Source organism: Sciurus vulgaris (genome assembly GCF_902686455.1).
Source record: "Sciurus vulgaris genome assembly, chromosome: 4".
Taxonomy (NCBI): domain Eukaryota; kingdom Metazoa; phylum Chordata; class Mammalia; order Rodentia; family Sciuridae; genus Sciurus; species Sciurus vulgaris.
In genome coordinates this window covers 100,267,078-100,287,251 of record NC_136464.1, presented here as the reverse complement: position 1 = coordinate 100,287,251, position 20,174 = coordinate 100,267,078, and the positions used below count along the sequence as shown (strand labels likewise).

General features: G+C 34.1%; 1 protein-coding gene across 3 annotated transcripts in view; it reads left to right on the top strand.

Moving 5' to 3' along the window:
- Positions 1 to 19,934, top strand: part of ZDHHC20 (zDHHC palmitoyltransferase 20) — a 70,295-nt gene extending 50,361 nt beyond the window's left edge. For 2 of the 3 annotated variants that reach the window (XM_079138860.1, XM_079138861.1), the window contains 5 exons: positions 3,673 to 3,805; positions 7,460 to 7,586; positions 11,622 to 11,711; positions 13,103 to 13,218; positions 14,607 to 19,934. In XM_079138860.1, the coding sequence (XP_078994986.1) occupies positions 3,673 to 3,805; positions 7,460 to 7,586; positions 11,622 to 11,711; positions 13,103 to 13,218; positions 14,607 to 14,644 (504 nt within the window). In that variant the 3' untranslated portion in view covers positions 14,645 to 19,934. Of the gene's footprint in view, positions 1 to 3,672; positions 3,806 to 7,459; positions 7,587 to 11,621; positions 11,712 to 12,704; positions 12,750 to 13,102; positions 13,219 to 14,606 lie in introns of those variants that run through there. The other variant, XM_079138862.1, reaches the window with a different exon arrangement.
- Positions 19,935 to 20,174: the final 240 nt, after the last annotated feature.

Below are 20,174 nucleotides of genomic sequence, written 5' to 3'. Positions count from 1 at the left end.
CAGGTCAAAAATATTTTTCCACATTTTGCTGTTTTGTTTTAGGCAAAATTAAATTTCAACTTTAAAAAAAGTGGCCCTTTTTTATTTGATTGGTGCCTGTTTACTGCAAGCTTATGCAAAAATTCACCTGTTTTCTTCTGGTATTTTTATTGTTTTCACTTTTACATTTAAATCTTTGATATTTGAAGGGGAAGTTATTGTGTTTAAAGGATCTTTCACATTTTTTCTTTCTAAAATCCCTCTGAAGATGTTTTAAAATGTGGGGATTTTTTAGTTTTGTTTTGTTTTTTAATTATTTAGGATTTAAGGCCCTCAAATCAGGAACCTATTGCTATTGCAAAGATACTTACTCATAGTCCTCAAAAGAGGGCACACCTTGATGGAAAGCATCTCAGGGTCTGACTATTCAGGAGGCGTAAAGAAAGAAAGGGTCAGAGCCTATATTGTGGTTTCTCTGGGAATGCCAGGGTAAAAAGATTCAGGGTGGCTGGTTTGAATAATCTCAGCAGGCTGTCTCTAGTTGACTTGTACCAGACCCTGAGATAAACAGGACAGAGAAGTATTACCCCCTAGAGTGTAGGAGCCAGGTAGAGGAGGTAGTTAGGAATTTAGGCTCTGTATTAGTTAGTTCGCATATGAAAGGAAAGGTGGTCTCTCCCCAGGTCAGCAAAGCTCTAAGAAGCCAGCACATTAGGAATACAGAAGATAAGAAAATGTGGATAATACAAAGTATCTATTATTACTGTGGTTTTCAGAGTTCTTAACTGAGATTGGAAAAGTTAGGTAACTACCCAAGGTCACTTATTTAATAGTATTGGAAGCCAGAATTGGAACTTGGATCTGTCCGTCCCAGCATCCACTGTCTGCTTGCTACTTGTAGTCAACATAATTAAAACCCTGGGTCATGGAGCACAATTAAGTTTCCAGGAATTATCTAGTAAAATTTAGAAGAATTTTTGTTTAAACATCATTAGATTTTTTAAGTTTTGGTATTTAAAACCAGGGAGTTAGACTGAGGATATAGTTCAGTGGTAGAACTATTGAGATCCCCAGCACTTGATCCTCTTACAGCAAACAAAACCAGAGGCTGCTGGCACTTATAAAATACCAGATTTTGCAGATTTAAGGAGATTTTGGCCTCTGTTGTCCTACTTTGCTGGACATGTTTGTTCAGTTTACAACCCATTAACCATACTCGGTGTCCCTCTTTAAAGAGGATTCAGGGCTGAGGTTGTGGTTCAGTGGTAGCGTGCTCACCTAGCATGTATCAGGCCCTGGGTTCTATCCTCAGCACCACATAAAAATAAAGGTATTATGACCACCTACGATTAAAAAATTTATTTTAAAAAATTATATTAAAAAAAGAATTCAGTGCCAGATAATTAAAGTCAAAATTGCATAACTTCATATTTCTCTGTGAGAAAATTCAGTAGTGTTTAAATGTAATAATATTTAAGAAGAAATACTAACTTTTTAACGTTTGTCATGAAAAAACTAGTAAACTTAAATCTACCTTTTTCTTGAATAAGCAAATATTTATTTAGTATTTATTCCAGTTTTCTGAGAACTTGAGATATGTAAGTGAAAAAACAAAGAATCATGTCTTTGTAGAGCTTACTTTTAACCAGAGGGAAGCATAATAAAAGTAGATCAGGGTAAGGAATCTATTGATTTCATGGAGCAGGCTTGATAGGGAAATTACATCTTTTTAAAGAGACTTAGGGTGGGTTTCACTAAAAAGGTAGATTTTTTTTTTTAAGAAGATAGAATTTGATCAAAGACTTGAAGGGAATTAGTAAATTTCAGAGAGAAGGGCATTTCAGGTTGAAGGAATTCAAGGTTTCCTCAAATTTGAGGGATGTTTGAGCAACAGCAAGGAGACTATTTATTGTATGCAGCTGGAGCAGAATAAGCAAGGAAGGGGAAGCCCAGGAGGTGGGTCAAGGGGAAAAAGGTCTTGGAAAGTGTTAGAAGGATTGTAGCTTTTACCCTGGTAAAATGGGAAGGAGTGATATGATCTGACTTATAAAAGATTCACTCTGATTACTGAGCTGAGACCAGATGGGAGAGGGACAAGGGTCAACACAGCCACAGCAAGGTAGTAGCACCAAAGGTGGTAAGAAAAGTCCATCTAGTTTTTGTTAATCAGAGATTTAAAGAAATACATATTTTCTAAAATAGTTTACTCCTAGGCAAATGTCTGTTATTTTAAAAAACTGAGTGGAAAAGTACATATCTAAAGGGTGCCTGAAATGTTCTTAAAGAGCTAAATGTTCTTGATTATTTTCTCTTTTGTGTTTTTTGAGAAAATGTTGTGGTGACCACTAGAGAACAACATCTTAGTATCCCTTTAAAAAAACCTACAGGATTTATAAAACCTAGTGTTCAGGATAATTTTGTATAAAAATTGGTTTCTTAATACATTGTCTCTATTTACACAAGCTTTGCCGCAGGAAATCTACAGACAATTGTCCAAAGGTAAAACACATTGTTGCCATGACATCCTCATGATCTCTTTTGTGACACTTAATGTGAATGTATATAATAAAAATTTGCTTCATGACATGGTGAGGTAGAAGAATCACTGAATATGTTTAAAAGATACAATGATTACTCTGGGAGAAAAAAGAAAAAGAAATGTCACAATAATGCAGGACAGGGGATATAGCTCAGTGATACAGTATATAACACCCTGGAAAACCCAGCATACATTTAAAAAGAAAAAAAAAAGACTTACGAAAAAGAATAATGCAGATAACTTTTTTTTTCCATGTTACTTCAAATCAGAAGGGGAGCCTGTTGTTCTGATGGAGAAGGTGTTTTGCCTATAGTTTCATTTTAAGAATTAATAGCATTTAAAGGTCTCCTCCTTCTATTAATAGAATAAATACATGTAGCTGAGAACTGAGTACGGTGGCACAGGCCTGTAATCGCAGTGGCTCTGGAGGCTGAGGCAGAAGACTTGCAGGTTCAAAGCCAGCCTCAGCAATTTAGTGAGGCCTTATGTAACTTAGTGAGACCCTGTCTCAAAAAAAATATAAAGAGCACCCCTGGGTTCAACCCCTGGTACTCCCCCACCTCCAAATTCATATAACTGTAAGAAGGAATATCATAGAAGTTGTTTTCAATCATTAATACCTTGTGGTAAATTAATTTCTGAAAATTTCCAGTCTCCTATAAAGGTAGGAATCAGAGCAGCTAAGGGCATGGGCACCTTTAAAGTGGTGTTCCAAAAAACAGATTTCAGAAGCACAAAAATAAAACTTAAATATATCACAGTTAGTTTCTGGTTATAGTATATATAATTAAAATGACAAATATTTTGGTATAAAAATACAAGTAAATACTTATTGAGAAAAGTTAAATGTATACATAAAGTACAAAAGAAAATTGTTCTGTAGAAGAGTCCATCTTTTCATTTTATTGCAGAAAGTATTGCTAAAATATCTTCTTAGGAGGAATTTTTAAATGACTCTGACCACATATTTAAGCAACCTGCTTTGATAATACCAGCTCTTTGCTTTTGCAATGATTGTTTTGGCATATATTATCTGTTTAATTATCCTTCATATCTGACTTTTTGGTGCACTCAGCAATCTGTAGGCAGAACTAAATTATACATTACATTTTAGAGATTCAGTATCCTCAAACTTTTCTTTTTTCTTTCCTCAGAATGAACTGACAGATACACGTGCAAAATTCCACGTACTTTTTCTTTTCTTTGTGGCTGCAATGTTCCTGATCAGTGTTCTCTCACTATTCAGTTACCACTGCTGGCTAGTTGGAAAAAATAGAACAACAATAGGTAAGTAGGCTAAAATAAAATATAATTATTTAGGGAAATGATCTCAAATTAATATGTAATCTAAAGAACAGTAAGAGAAGTATAAAATAATTTTGTATTTAAGTCAACTGATTGTATCCATTTGCTGTGTAATAAATATAAAGATTCATTTTGTTGAAGGATAAAGAATTTTACATATACTTTATATATACTTTCAGTAATGCATTCTGTATAAAAGGAACTATTTTATAAATTTTAATTAAAGTTACTTCCTGCATTTATATAGTATCTTTTAAAAAACAAATCAATGAAAGACAGTGCTTTCATGCTTAAAGGAAGTTCATCCTCCAAGAACCAAAACATTTAAAAAAATTTTTTTTTTTTAGTTGCCAACGGACCTTTATTTTATTTATGTATATGTAGTGCTGAGAATTGAACTCAGTGCTTCACACATGCCAGGCAAGTGCTCTGCCACTAAGCTATACCCCCAGCCCCTTAAATTCTTTTTTTTTTTATTGTTTGTTTTATTTAGTTATACATAATAGCAGAATGCATTTTGATTCATTGTACACAAATGGAATACAACCCTTAAATTCTTAATTACAGTTTATCTTTTAGCTAAAACATGTCAACAACATATTTCACGAATATTTACATTTTCCCCCACAATTACCCATTTAACTGGCATATGTTCTACAGTTAAAGCTAAACAATAGTGCTTTTGATGTGTCATTATTTCCATCTTTGTGTCAGTTGTCATTCAAACCTAATGCACTATCTCACTAGTATCAGCATTATTATTTTAATACAGAAAAATGAACAGAGATTTTTAGAGAAGCATTTAGATATTTATATTGAGATCATTCTAATCCCATATGTTACTGAGTCATATAAGTTTTAGTGGTCTTCGATTGTAAGGATTTGTTTGCCCTTCCTTCCCCAGTTCAACCCCCACTGTTGAATTCTCTTCCAGTTCCATCATGACTTCATTCCTTTTCTGTGTAAATAAATTTCCTTATATTTATTAACTAAATTGTTTGTCTTCTTCACAGATTATCCTGCTATCCCGTTACCCTTAATCAGAGATGACAAAGAGTTGACCTGCATGCAAAGCCTAGACTTTAAAACCCCCACATTAACTAAAAACTAAGAGATTTCACATAGAAAACCAGAATTATTTTTAAAATTGACAGATCGGTTAGTGGTGAGCCCATCTTAGATTTTTTTTTTTTTTTTTTTTTTTTTTTTTGTGGTGCTGGGGATCGAACCCAGGGCCTTGTGCTTGCAAGACAAGCACTCTACCAACTGAGCTATCTCCCCAGCCCTCCATCTTAGAATTTAATAGTAGCCAACTGCTAATAGATGGGGAATAAACTCTTTAATTTGCTGCAGTTCTCACTGAGCCTGTTTCTTTTCCTGCCCATTCCTTTAGATATCCGAGAGATTGGAATTTCCAGGGAACCCTCTGTTCTTTCTGAATAATTTTTTTTTCAAAAAATTTATTTGAAGTTGAGTATTTCTTTCTGCATATCTGTTATTTCACTGTATAAAAATAACACTAGCAAGTGTTGTATATTATAAAATTAAGACAGTATTGTTCTTTTGACACTATACAACAAATACTTTCCTCCACTCCCAGTTTTTTCCAGTGGGAAGATCAGTAAGTATATTGATCCAAATCCATGAGTGAATGTAAGCAAGTTACAATATTATATAAGATTTATAACAAAATTATCCTTGATGTACAAACTTTTTTAAAGTAGTTTTTAGCACAGATAGTTTAATGAATTCTGATACCCAAACCTAAAGTCTACTCTAAAAATCATAAGGAATTGTAAAAAAGATATATATTGTGTTTATCTTCAGTCATTGGCAAGTTAAGTGGCATCTTCTTCCAGTTATAGCTTTGAGTAGTTTCTTTTTTTTTTTTTTTTTATTGTAAACAAATGGGATACATGTTGTTTCTCTGTTTGTACATGGAGTAAAGGTGTACCATTTGTGTAATCATAAATTTACATAGAGTAATGTTGTTTGATCCATTCTGTTATTTTTTTCCCTTCCCCCCACCCCTCCCACCCCTTTTTTCCCTCTCTACAGTCCTTTCTCCATTCTTGCCCCCCTCCCTAACTAACTCTAACCCCTCCTACCCCCCATTATGTGTCATCATCCACTTATCTGCGAGATCATTCGTCCTTTGGTTTTTTGAGATTGGCTTATCTCACTTAGCATGATATTCTCCAATTTCATCCATTTGCTTGAGTAGTTTCTTTTTAAGTCTTCTGTCCACCACTAATTTAAGACAACTGTGCTGAAGTTATTCCACACTTTTTTATTCGGGGTACCATTTTCATTTCAATAAATTTTACATATTTCTCATATGCTTCTTCACTCATCAGGTCATCTTTATCAACCAACCATCCTTATAATCAGATTTGTTTACAAGCCCTGGATTTTCTTCAAGTGCCTCATTAATTTCAATTACTTCTGCTAGAGGAGAATGGAGTTCACTGACAGCTTTCACACTTTCCAAAGCACCAAACTCTGTTTTTTTCAATTTTGTCCCAATTTCAGGCAGACTGCTGTAAACAACATCTGCCAGAACTTCCTGTGCCAAAATGGCTGATTGCGACTATTCCAATACCATTTTCTGTAGTTATCCATTCATATTTCTCAGTGAATTTACACACAGAGGTCCTATGTACAGTGTCCAGATGGCACTTACCCTCAGCCACCAGGGCCATGGCAGACACTTTACAACCAAGCTTGAAGTAATGGTCTGTAATCACCTTCTGCTTCATTCCCTTACTTATTCAAGATAATCATGATCAAGTGCCACCATCTCCCATCTTTCATCTTCCCCTACCAAGACCCTCAAGGCCCATATAGGTCCCTATTTAGATAAAATTGAATTCTTTCACCTCTGTGCTCCCAGGGAACCATGAGTATTTTAGTGCTTCTCATATGTAATTTTGCTAGACTGTAGGTTCTTTGGTAGGAATTTTGTCTAATTTTATCTATGGGTCCCAAATACCTGATACTGTGCTATCAGGAACATAGTAAGAAGTTCATAAATGACGAGTAAAGTTGGAAGTTAGAGTATCTTTTAAAAACAGAAGTCAAGGACTGGGGTTGTCACTTGGTGGTAGAGCACTTGCCTAGCATGTATGAGACACTAAGTTCAGTCCTCAGCACCATATAAAAGTAAATAAAACAAAGGCATTATGTCTATGTACAACTAAAAAAAAATAAAAAATAAAAAAATAGAAATCAAGTAAGATATACTTCATTAGATTTTTCAGTAATATCAGATAATTGACATGTTTTATGATTGATGAAAAATGTACTTTTTCTCAAATAAGTGTCAGAAATTTATCTTTTAAAAATATTTTCTTTTTAATTGACACAGTAATTGTACATATGTGTGGAATATAATGTGACATTTCAGTACATGTATGAAAAGTGTGATCCGATAATTGGCATATTGTTCACCTCATATTACTTCTAGTTTTTCTTTAATTGCCACAAATATTTATTTTAAATGATATTTATAGTTTTTTATGTCAAAGCTTATAGTTTTTTTCATGTCAAAGACAAATACTCTTATGATTTTTAAGTAGATTAATTTATATATATATATATTTATATATATATATATATGCATTTTTTCTTTAACAGAATCATTTCGTGCACCCACGTTTTCATACGGACCTGATCCAAATGGTTTCTCTCTTGGATACAGTAAAAACTGGAGACAAGTCTTTGGTGATGAAAAGAAATATTGGTTACTTCCAGTATTTTCAAGGTAATTTATAAAATGCAATTCTCAGAAATTATGGAGTCTGTGGTAGTTTCTATCTCTGGTTAAATGTCTTAAGATTCAGAGAATATAATATATTGTGACATTTATAAAAGCCTTGAAATGAAAATTCAAATATATTGATTGCATATAAAATGTTTTTATTAGATAAATAGTAAAGGAATGTTTGAACAAATAATTTGAATAGAATGTGGGGAAAAAGATGACTAATAAAAAATTAAGAATCACTTTTTCCTTCTAAATGAAAATAAACTGAAGTAAAGAATCTTAAGATTTACACCTCTTACCCATAGTTACAAAGATTCCATCACAGATGTGAATTAATGTGTTTTTCATTCTTAATCAAAGAAAATCAAACACACATGCAATAATGCCTCAAGTGCAAAAGAATGTATGTTCAAGATGATTCAATTTTTATTTCTCCCTAATTCCCAGCTGTTTTAGGCCATCTGCATACCAAAGACACTATAGAAAAGTGGGGGGGGGGGGGTGGTGGAATTGAAATTAAAGTGGCAGATTGGTATGAGTCATAGGGTTTTTCCTTAATTAGTGAAATTGCCTAGTTGTTGTGTGGCTGAAAGTGACTTATTTGGACTTCATTTTTAAAAAATACCTTTATTTATTTGTTTGTTTATTCATTTTTATGTGGTGCTGAGGATGTAATCCAGTGCCTTACATGTGCTAGGCAAGTGCTATACCACTGAACCACAACCCCAACCCCCTTGGACTTCATTTTTGAAGGACATTTTTGCTTGCTAGAATTTTTTTTTTTTTTTGGTGCTGGGAATCAAACCCAGGGCCTTACAAGGCAAGCACTCTACCGACTGAGCTATCTCCCCAGCCCCCTTGATAGAATTCTAAATGTTGTTTCACTGTCTCCTGGCTTGCATTTTTTCTTATGCGAAGTTTGTGTTCACTCTTATTTTTTTCATTTTCTGTATAATGTATCTTTTCTCTGGCTGTTATGAAGACTTTATCACTACTTTGATGAAGTTTGATTATGGCAAACCTTGGTTTAATTTTCAGGATTCTTGTGCTTGGATTAGTTGACCTTCTTGCCTCTGGTTTTATAGTTTTTATCAATATCAGAAAAATTGTTAACTGTTATTCTGTCATCTCTCATTACTGCAGCGATATCAATTACATATGTATTAGAGTGAAGGTTTTCCCACAGCTCAGTTGATGTTCATTTTATTTTCCATCTTTTTGTGTTTCATTTTTTATAGATCTTATTGGTATGTGCTCAAGTTCATTCTTCTTTTGTATACTTTATCCATTTTCTTATGTTTTCAAGATTTTTCTATTCCCAATGATTGGAACAGGACTAATTATTTTGAAGGTTATTTCCTCTAATCAGTGAATTCATGGTTTGGGTTTTTTTCTTCCCTTCCTTTAAAGATATCTTCTGCTATCTGTTATCTTCTGCTTTGCATGGTTTATGACCAACCAGCCTCTTACTATATTCTATTGTTTACAAATTACTCTCATCACACCCTCATGCTTCTAAAATTTTAACTTGCTCATGGTTTTAAGCAGTTTGAACATGATCATATTCCTTGATGTTTATCCTACCTAATGATCTTTAGACTTCTTGAATCTGTGAATTTATAGTTTTCATGAGATTTGAATACTTTGTCATTTATGTCTTTAGTTGGTTTGTTGTTGTAGTTTTATATTTTTTGTTTGTGTGTTTTTATTCCTTTTCCTACTCTCCGCTTTCGTTCCCCTTCCCCACCAACTTTTTTTTTCCTACTTTCAAGTATATATTTGTTAAATTGCTTGATGGTCACCCACAAGTCATTTGCTGTTCTGTCCTTGTCCCCCATCTTCTGTGTTTGCTTTATTTTGTTTAGTTTCTCCTGCTACATCTGTAAATTCATGGATCTCCTCTTCTGCATTGTCAATTCTGTTGGTAAGCCTATCCAGTAAGTTTTTCATTACAGATGTTATATTTTTCAGCTTTAGAATTTCAGTTCAGTTTGTTTTGATATCTCATTTGTTTTCAATACATTCTTTTTTCCTTTAAATTCACATTTATAATCACTGTTTGGAAGTCTTTTGCTGAAATTGCTGATTTTCTGATTCTTTTCTCTTGGTTTGCACCTCCACCCCCTTTAGCTATGGATCACATTTCCTGATGCTTTTCATGCCTAGTAACTTTCTGTTAGCTGGTGACATGTTGAATGTTATTTTGCTGAGCATCTAGATTTTATTGTCTCTCTTTAAAGAATTGAATTTTATTTTGGCAGGCGGGTACTTATGTTTCAGCTTGGGTTTTTTTTTTGTTGTTGTTGTTGTTGTTGTTTGTTTTGGTACCATACCTGAACCCAGGGGTGCTTATCCACTGAGCCACATCTCCAGCCCTTTTTTTTTTTTTAATATATTTAGTTTAGAGACAGGGCCTCACTAAATTGCTGAGCCTGGTTTTGAAGTTGCAATCCTCCTGTTTCAGCCTCCAAGCCCCTGGGATTACAGGCCTGCACCATCATGTGAGGCTCAGCTTGGGATTTTTGAGGTTCATTTTAAGCTTTATTACAATGCATCCAGCATAGCATTTTCTCTACAGCTAGTTTAGCACTGCAATAAAGGTGGGATCTCTCCCAAAACCATGTGTTCAGTGAGATCTCTCTACTGTGTCTTGTCAATTTTGATGCCTCCTTATAGATACTGTGAATCTGTTCAACTTACACTTCCCAATTGTTTTCCCAGTTCCCCTGTGTGGCTTACTATTCATCAGAAGATTCAAGTGCAGTACTATGGATATATCTATAGCCTTTTCTCTGCATACCTTCCTCTTCGTCAGAGATGTCTCGTAGATTCTTGCCACTTGGCTTCTCAGAACTCCCATCTCTGTTACTTCAATTTAATAAAACTACCTCGCTTTGCTTGGATTCCCCTCTGTGCTGAGGTTCTGGCAGAAAGCTGGGACTCACTTGTTTGAATTTTCTTCTTTCGGAGACCATGGTCCCATCCTGTCTGTTTTCTAAAGTTATTTTGTATGCCGTTCAGTTTCTGGCTGTTTAAGACTGTGGGTAAGGCTGCTGGGTTTGTGGCTTAGTGGTGGAGCACCTGCCTGGCATGTGTGAGACACTGGGTTCAAGTCTCAGCACCACATATAAATAAAATAAAGGTTCATTAACAACAACAAAAAAAAACTGTGGACAATTTACTAGTTATTCTCTCTTGGCTAAAAGTGAAATCCTTATTGTATACAATTCTGGTATGTTAAGAATAAAATTAGTGGGGCTGGGGAGCTAGCTCAGTTAGTGGAGTGCTTGCCTTGCATGCAAAAGGCCCTGGGTACGATCCCCAGTACTGCCAAAAAAAAAAAAAGAATGAAATTAGTACTCACCTCGGCAGCACATGTGCTAAATTGGGAATTATACGGAGATTAGCACGGCCCCTGCCTGCTATGCGAAGTTCCATACGTCTTCTTTTTTTTTTTTTTTTTTTAAGACTATAAGCTCTTGGAAACAGATTTTCTTTCTTTTGTTCACTGCTGTATCCCTCATGTGTAAAATATTACTCAGAATATCATAGATATTCAACAGATACTTGGGGTTTTTATTGTTTCTCAGTACTAGAGAACCATCCCAGGACCTCACAAGCACTCCAGTGCTGAGCTGCATCCCCAGCCCTAGATATTTGTTTAATGATGTTTAGTGAATGTTATTGAATGAATAAATATGTGGAACTTATATCTTGAATTTTAATTTAGCCTGGATGATGTCCTAAATGATTATAATGAAAAGATCAATTATACAAATACTTTGAATAGCTCTGTTTGAGGTGCAAACTAGGCATCTTGATCTTAGTAAATCCTAGTAAATTATTTCTAAATATATGTAAATTAAAAGAGAAAAGGGCCTTCAGTGGAAGTAGAAACCCTGTAAATTAGAAATCCTAGGAATTATTCTCCGAAAAGACAATTTCTTTCTGCCATGCTCCTGAAAGACATTAAATTTGACCACTTTGAATAACTTAATATGATTCAGATTATTGCTGTTTCTCATTATGCAGTTTGGGTGATGGCTGCAGTTTTCCAACTCGCCTTGTTGGGATGGATCCAGAGCAAGCTTCTGTTACCAGCCAAAGTGAACATGCCAGAAGGTATGTTTTCTTGTTCCTAAGTTTTTCAGTATTCATTACCAAACAACTGTGTATATGTGTCATATGTATGTATTTTAATATATACAATAATAATTCAGAAAGCCACCATAGATAAGAAAAAAGTTCTATTTAAAATTTTTAACCAAAGGTTAGTATGTGTATGTGCCTAATATGCAGGCTGGGGATGTGGCTCAGTGGGATCACTTTACTGGAACACTTGAGGCCCTGGGTTCAATCCCACCACTAAAAGAAAAAATAGAGGACAATCACAAAATGTAGGAAATGTCTGGGTAAACTAGGAAGCAAGTAAATATGGTGCATCTTCCTAAAAAATGAGATATTCTTTCAAGATATGATTAAATATTAGCTTATATTAGTTATATTTTTTCAAAGAAATTAGTCACTGTACTAGTTACCACTTTAATTTTGATAAGTAGGTTTTTAGCTATAGTGTCAAAATAATGAGGATTCAAACAATTTTTTCCTATTCATCTTAAGGAATTTTTTCTCATAGTATTTGCATGGCAAGCAAACTTTCATCAATTCAGTGAAATAGTTCATTTTAAGTAAAATTTTAAAGAAAGAAAATTCTGTCAAAGTGAAATAGTTCAACCATATTCATGACAGAAATAGATTATAGGGGAGGAGGGGTCATAAGTTCCAAGCTAGCATGTTAATGTTAGGTCTTAGAACCTACAACCTAAGGCCTTGGAATTTAGAATTCTAACATTTATTGTAATCTCTGAACAAGTTAATGTAACTGTCTGAGCCTCAGTTTTCACCTCTGTAAAATGAGGATAATGAGACCTGCCTCTCTTACCAAGAGGGTCAAAATGATGTGTATAAAGTGCCTGGCACAGTGTCTGGACCACAACAGACACCAACAAATTTTCTTTCTTTTTCTCCTTTCCTTCCTCCATTCCCTCCTTCCCTGGTTCTCTTAGCTAGAAAAATAAGTCTACGCTAAATTACTAAATCATTTTTTCCCCTTAGATCTAAACTGGAGAGGTAGAAAGCAGAAAACTTGGGAAATGACAGGTAATTTTTTTGTACTGGCCACAGACATAGCTCCTCACCTGTCCTCGCACTACCTTATGGCGCCTGATTAACATAGTGTTAAAACTTTTCAGATTGGCCTCTGAAGCTTTTTTTCTTTTGTCTAATTGTTTCATTCGCAGTTTTAGAATACAGATTCTTGGGTCCAGAGAGCCATTTCATGGGGGGTTGTGGGCATATTTTCCTTTTGAAGGTGGCTTCTTCAGAGCGCTGAGATCTCATGAGTTGCCCTCACATATTTAGGAGAAGGAATACTAATTTGCTGCTTATTAATTTATTAAGTATCCTTAATTGAGCATTTAGCTATTTACTAAGTTATTTGTTCCTCTTTTCAGTATTGGCTCAAATCAACCTTTTCCTATCAGACCACTTAGTGAATCAAAAAACCGTTTGTTGGACAATGAATCTCAATGGCTAGAGAATGGAGCTGAAGAAGGTGTTGTCAGATCAGGTAATAATTCTCACCTGAAAACACTGCTTCACCTATTTGGTTCAAATGAAAATCAACAGATTTAATAAATGTTGAAAAACCAAAACAATGTGATATTTTGAAATACTGAAATGTGAAATTTTGTAATAAAATGTCTTATACATGGGGTGTTTGTGTTTATTGGCGGCTTCTATGAGGAAATGGGGCAGAGAGAGGCAGGTATAGTGACTGATGTTTTTGTTGTGTTCAGCTGGTTTTTTTGTATCCCAGCCACACATTTCTTCACTAATGGTGGAAAGTCCTTTTGACATGGGCTGTTTTGAATAATGTTTCAAGCAACATTATTCTTTAGGGTTCCAGCTTCTACTTAATTGAAAATGATTTTTGAAAATCATAATACTCTTTGCTGCCTCAGTTTAAAAAAAGTGTACTGGACCCAGTGTGGTGAGGCCCACCTGTAATCCCAACTATTTGGAGGAGCTGAGACAGGAGAATCTCAAGTTCAAGGCCAGCCTTGGCAATTAGCAAGACCTTGTCTCAAAAATATTTTAAAGGAAAATGGGGACTGGGATTGTAGCTTAGAGATAGGAGCACTTGCCTAGCATGTGTGGAGACCCTGTGTTTCATCTCCAACACTGCCCCCATCCCCAAAAAGTACACTGAATTTGCTTTAACTTTATTTTTGTATGCAGTGCTAGGCTCAAACCCAAGCCCTTATACGTGCTAGGTAAATGCTTTCTCACTTAGCTACACCTCCACCCTCTTGGTTTCAATCTTTCTTAATGATTCAGTTCATGAATTGTGGATGCCATATACAGTAGTTGGTAAAACTGAAGTGGGATTTTTAATCAGATCTGGATTTACAATATCCTCTGGCCACTTACCTAGCTGAATACATATCTGAGGCACTTCTTTTATGAGTAATTACATTGTAATGATCTTCTTGCACTGTGAAAAAAATAGTTTGAGATGTTAAAATTAATTTGTACCAACTCTAGGAAATCTAGCTCTAGGAAATATACCAAAAACTTGCTGTCAGAATTTATCTTCTTTAAAAAGAAGCATTCCTTTGGCTTTTAGCAGCATTAACATTTTCTTAGATTATCTTTAGGATCTTCATTAGGAACATTATGCCTCTTTTATAAGATCAGTGGGAAAATTGATTTTATGGATTTTTAAATTATTGCTGCTTAACATCTTCAATGCCAATGTATATTATAGGGATAAACATGAAACTAGACTTCTGACACAATGCTCTTTATTCACTTCTCTGTTCTACAGGAAGGAAAACGGTTGGTGCTATAAGCCTGTTTAGTGCTTACATAATATTTGTCTTTACTGTAATCAATTTTACCATTAGCCAGGAACTTAATATTTTTTTCATGTCATATATAATTATGTGCTTACAGGGACAAATAACCATGTTACAGTGGCAATAGAAAATTGAGTACCACTTGTTCATAAATAACCATTTGCTAAAACCAAGGTAAGACAGTATAAAGGTAATATCCTTGAGCAAATGTAGTTTATATTTGCGTATTTCATTACCTCAAAACAATTTGCATTTTTTTTTTTTTTTTTTTTTTGCTTTTCCATTATATCAATGTAGCAGTATAGGAAAGACTGGAGGATAACATATGCCAAAATTTCATTTCTCTTACTACTTCTAGCACAATGATATAAACATTTATTGTATAGATTAATGAAGAAAAATAGAAATTGTTTATGATTGGTGTGTGGACCACTAATCTTTTCAGTAAACAGTACCTTATTAGTTTTTTTTAAAGGTGACTTTTAGCCCACTATTGAAGAAATTTGATCCAGAGAAGGATGATTAAAGGCTGAAAAAGATTTAAGATGTTCATTGATGTTATTTAGTTTTAAAAATCACATCAATAGATTATTGCTGTGTAACAAATCATCACAAATTTAACTGCTTCGGACAGCTGTACAGTTACCATACCTGTTCCTTTACAGCAGTTCAGTTTTCTGAAGGTATCTACATCTGGAGTCTCAACTACTAGAGCATCTCCTTCCTTGATTGCAGGCTCATCAGAGGCTAATCAGACCTGATGCCTGTGTCCAGAGTTAGAGGTGGAGCCTAGGACCTAGGACAGAATGAGATCAAAGCTTGGGATAGCTGATAGAATGTCACATTGGGCAGAGTAGGCTGCAGTCTGCAGAGGAACTATGAAGTGCAAACATGGATCAGGGACTTGCCACCAAGAGCTGTAACTATGGAACAGCACTTGTTCCTGGATAGGCACTCAGTACTGCTGCTTCTACGTTGCTTCTTAATGTAGGTAGAATATTGGCTGAAACTTGTGGTGCTTGAGAATCACTAACTGTAGTTCCTCTAGTGGTCATTGTAGGAACTTCCCCATATCCAAAGCAAACTCAGAACAGATGTAGGTGGATGTGAGGTCTTCTCTGATGATGCCCATGTTAGCATCAGGATGTACTATAAGAATCCCCCTCTGTTAATCTTAATTGCCTTAAGAAAGTCAGGGGTATTCCCTACTTACTACTTATAAAAAAAAATCCTTATTAAATTTAGTAACATTGGGGCTGGGGTTGTGATTCAGTGGTAGAGCGCTTGCCTAGCATGTGTGAGGCACTGGGTTTGATCCTCAACACCACATTAAAAATAAATGCCTATGTATAACTAAAAAAATAATTTTCAAAGAATTTGATAACTTTAGCTGGACACTGTGGTGCATACCTGTAATCCCAGCAACTTGGGAGGCTGAGGCAGGAGGATCTCAAGTTTCAGAGCCACCTCAGCAACTTAGCAAGGTCCTAAGCAACTTAGTGAGGTCCTGTCTCAAAATAAAGATAAAAAGGGCAATGGTTAAGCACCCCTGGGTTCAGTACCTGGTACCAAAACAAAAAATTTTTTTAATTAAAAAATAAATAAATTTAGTAACATTAAAAAATTTATTTTTTATCCTGTAATACTATCATCTTTGTACCTTAGCCCACAGAGCCATTTAATATTTTGAGAAATAAAAAATCAAGTTTTAACTAATTCAATTGTTTCTGTTTTCATAGGTGTATAAAAAAATATTGTCGACTGATATTTTCAATTTTATTTGCAAGAAAATGATCAATGGAATGAAATAATTTGAGTATAACAGAAGATATATATTTTAAAAAAGGAAGCCTTTGTACAGTTCGCTGGATCCACAGAAGCACTGCAAGCAGAATGATGCCTTAATTTTAAATGTCCATTTGTGCAGCACTGACTCACAGCTCAAAAGTGACTTGATTTTACTTTGGAAATAACACTGACCTATTATGACATGCTGTAACATGTGCTATCATCACTTAATGTGGCATAAGTATTTTTTTGATCTCTGAACTACAATATTAGGAATTGTTTCTTGGTGTTCATATAGGTTCTCCAAAAACACAAACTAAAAACTTGTCTTAAATGAAGTATATCTAGGATAAATGGCGGTTGAAAGTGAATTATATCCAAATTACTGTTGCTTGTACTGTATAAGGGAAAGAAAATAACTGCTTTTTTATTGAGTATTTGCTAATTTATAATTACTGTTTTATACTTTTCAACACTTTTAATAAAGTTTTTTTATTGTTGGCTATAACAACACTCAGAATGATTCAGATATCTAAATATAATTATTTAGAACATAGACTTCATTGGTATAATTCACTGAAGGCTTAGAAGCATTAGTACAACCATGTAGTATAGTATATGCCAAAGGCTTAAAGAAATCTTGGCAGTGTCAGAAATATTTTGGGTACTCTGCTTTTTTTAGTACTTTTTGTTGAACTTTCAGGGGTAATTTATATGGGCAGGGAAACACAAGATATGTATGATATAGAAAAATTGGGCACAGTGGGGAATAGATGGAAATGGCTAGAAGAAAAAGAGAAAGGTAGACAGGATATTTTAAGGTGTTGAAAAATATTTTCAAGCCAGGTGCATTAGCACACACTTATAATCACAACTCCTCAGGAGGCCGAGGCAGAATTGCAAGTTTGAGGTCAACCTGGGCAACTCCACAAGACCCTGTTTCAGAATAAAAGAAAAAAGGCAGGGATTTAGTGCAGTAGTAGAGTTTTTGCCTATCATGCATGAGGCCCTGGCTTCACTTCCCAGTACTGGGGGGAAAAAAAAATTTTTTTTTTTTTTTTTTTTTTGGTCAGTGCTAAAGGTATTTAGAATAAAACATGCTGTTGAGTTGACTTTCAAATTTCAATATAAGTCATAAATAAAATTTTCTTTGAAACTTCTTATAGTGATCCTAAAACTTAACAGCTTATACAGTGATTTAAAGTATAAACTAGGAAAAATATTTGAGAATATACTGCTTTTAAGTAGAAATTCTAAACCTGAGTAGTCATTTAAAATTCCCAGTCTCAGAAGTGGATTCTACACTTAAATGCAAAATCTTAAAGCTAACTTCTTAACAGCAGTTTCTTCCCACCAGATTCACTTTCCCTTTTAAAATCTAACTTAAATGACAGGAGTTGCTGTATTCTAGAGAATAGTACAATAACATATTAAAAGATAATGTAGAAATGTTACTCCTCATTTATACTGTTTAATCAGACACACATCCTTGAAATGATGGATTGCTTCCAGTAGGTAGGTAGAGAGAAATCTTAGCATATGTAAGTAACAGAGGCTGTAATTTTCTTGTATGTAAAATGAAAGAGGGTGTCCTCAATATTTTGGACTGGATGATTTCTAACATTCTGCAGTGCCTGGTTTTGCTCAATAATTTTGTTTTCCATTCCTCTAACAAATATTTTAGCAGTACCTTCTAACATTAACCAGTATACTAGGGATAACTCTATAAATCCAGCATAAATTTAATAGTTGCTATTCCAAGATTATAGTTTGAAGGATTTGCCTAATTCACATAGGCTATTAAATCTTTAAAAGTAATTTTTTTACCCTTTGGACCAAAGGAAAAATTTAGCTTTGAAAACAGTTTGGAGTTCTGTAGTAAGGTTTCTTCTGCCTTTGTTTCAACTCTTCAGTCTTAATTTTGGGAAGCTAGAATGAGAGTTAAAGAGATGTCAGTTACCAGCCAAAAACATGTCAGTTTGGTGGTTCACCTTAGTATAAGGAGTAAGTAAATGTTTATCCATACTTGACTGAAATGTTCTAATCCTTTTTGTATGTCTCTATCTAGATCAGAGGATTTGCATGCACCTGGCTAACAATTGCAGACGCTTAATTTTCCCCTTTAACCTATTCAGGCACTTTTGTGGAATTATAATCTTTCTTAATTCTTCTCATTTGTTATTTAATATCTTTAATAGCACAGTAAACTCCTTTTCAGAAACTTTCAGTTTAAGACTTTTACTGTAGTTTTCTTTGATTTAATTACAGCCAACATTTTGCCATATTCTAAAGAGTCTAACTGAATTTATTCATACATATTACTGACCATTCATTAAGAGCCTACCAGTGGTGTGGGAACCAGGAAATGGCTGCCTCTTTGGTATTTCAACTCGTATTGATTACTACTGTCAACTTTATTTGGGGATAATAGATCAAAATGAAGCCTTGCCAAAATTTCTAATAACTATTTTTCATCCTTCAAACACTTGAAAATTTGTGATGATTCTGAAGAAAACAAGTTTGAATACCAGGTCTTGCCATTGCCATTAAAAACAAATTAGACAGGACACTTGGTTTACCTGGGTACAAATTTACTTGAAGATTCGGTACCTGAGTCCTCTGACCAATATCTCTATGCCAAACCAAAGAGCAGCTGCAGTATATTAGTCATTGAAAATGAACATGTTTACAAAACTTAGTGCATCTTTACATAAGAATGGTTTTTTAAAAAAATTTTTTACATATTCAGTGGTTATGATTAAATGTGTCACAAGTGAGTATAATTGTAAGGTTAGTTTAAATCAAATATACAGTGTTTACTTGAATTTTATTTCTATTAGAAAGCAAATTTTGACTATGTTTACAGGAGTGTTTAAGATGATCAGACGTGAGATTCTCCATTGTCTTTAAAAGCAAATGTATACAAAGGGCATAGTGTTAGGACCTGCATATTTTGGGCATTGAATATACAGTAAGTTTCACTTACATTTTGTTCTAGGGCTAGCACAGCTGTCAATGAAAAGTATTTTTAACTAATTTGTTATTAAGAAATTAACCATATTTTTGCATTTCAGCCAAAATATAAATACCATGTCTAATAACAGTATATGGGTTAGATACAGGTTGTGTGTAAATCCGAAATCCATGTATTTCGTAATAATCTCAACTGTATTTTTCAATTTAAACTTAAAATGCAATGTAGATTAAGAAAGGTCCATATTTTTCTAATGACTTCACTCTATATTATTTTGTTGGATTGCATAAAGAAGCAAGGAGAACTGTTTTGTAATAAAAGTAAAGAAAGCTACTAGCTAAGTTATATTTGTATATGACTGCAGATGAGTCTATGCCCACTTAAAAGAGAAGATGGACTCTATTTTAAAGTGATCTTTAATATGCTTTTCTAGAAACAAATTTGAAATACAGTTTACCTTGGTTGTCTTATCAAGAACCATAAGCCTTGTATTTATTTCTCATTTGTATAATCCTGGACCATGACTTAATGTTGACTCTGTCTTTTGGATGGCCTAACCTACATTAACATTTATGCAGAACATTAAAAAATTTTTTTTCAAAAATCATATTTACTTTATTAATAAAGATTCAGTCTTGTTTTTGAACAGTTTTGTGTTGTTTTTGTTACAAAGTGGTATTTACCAGATGAGAAAAATAATTATTATTTTGGTCATCTTGAAAGTCTCATAGTAGTTACAGAGATTGACTAATAATTTGGGAAACCTTCGTCTAAGATAGGTATTATTTCAGTGCAACAGAGTTGTATTTACTAAATTTTATTCAAAATCTAAAGTGTTTAACTTAGCTTTTACTGATCATAATTTCAGAGGTCCCTTTAGAATCTCAAGTATCTTTGTCACTG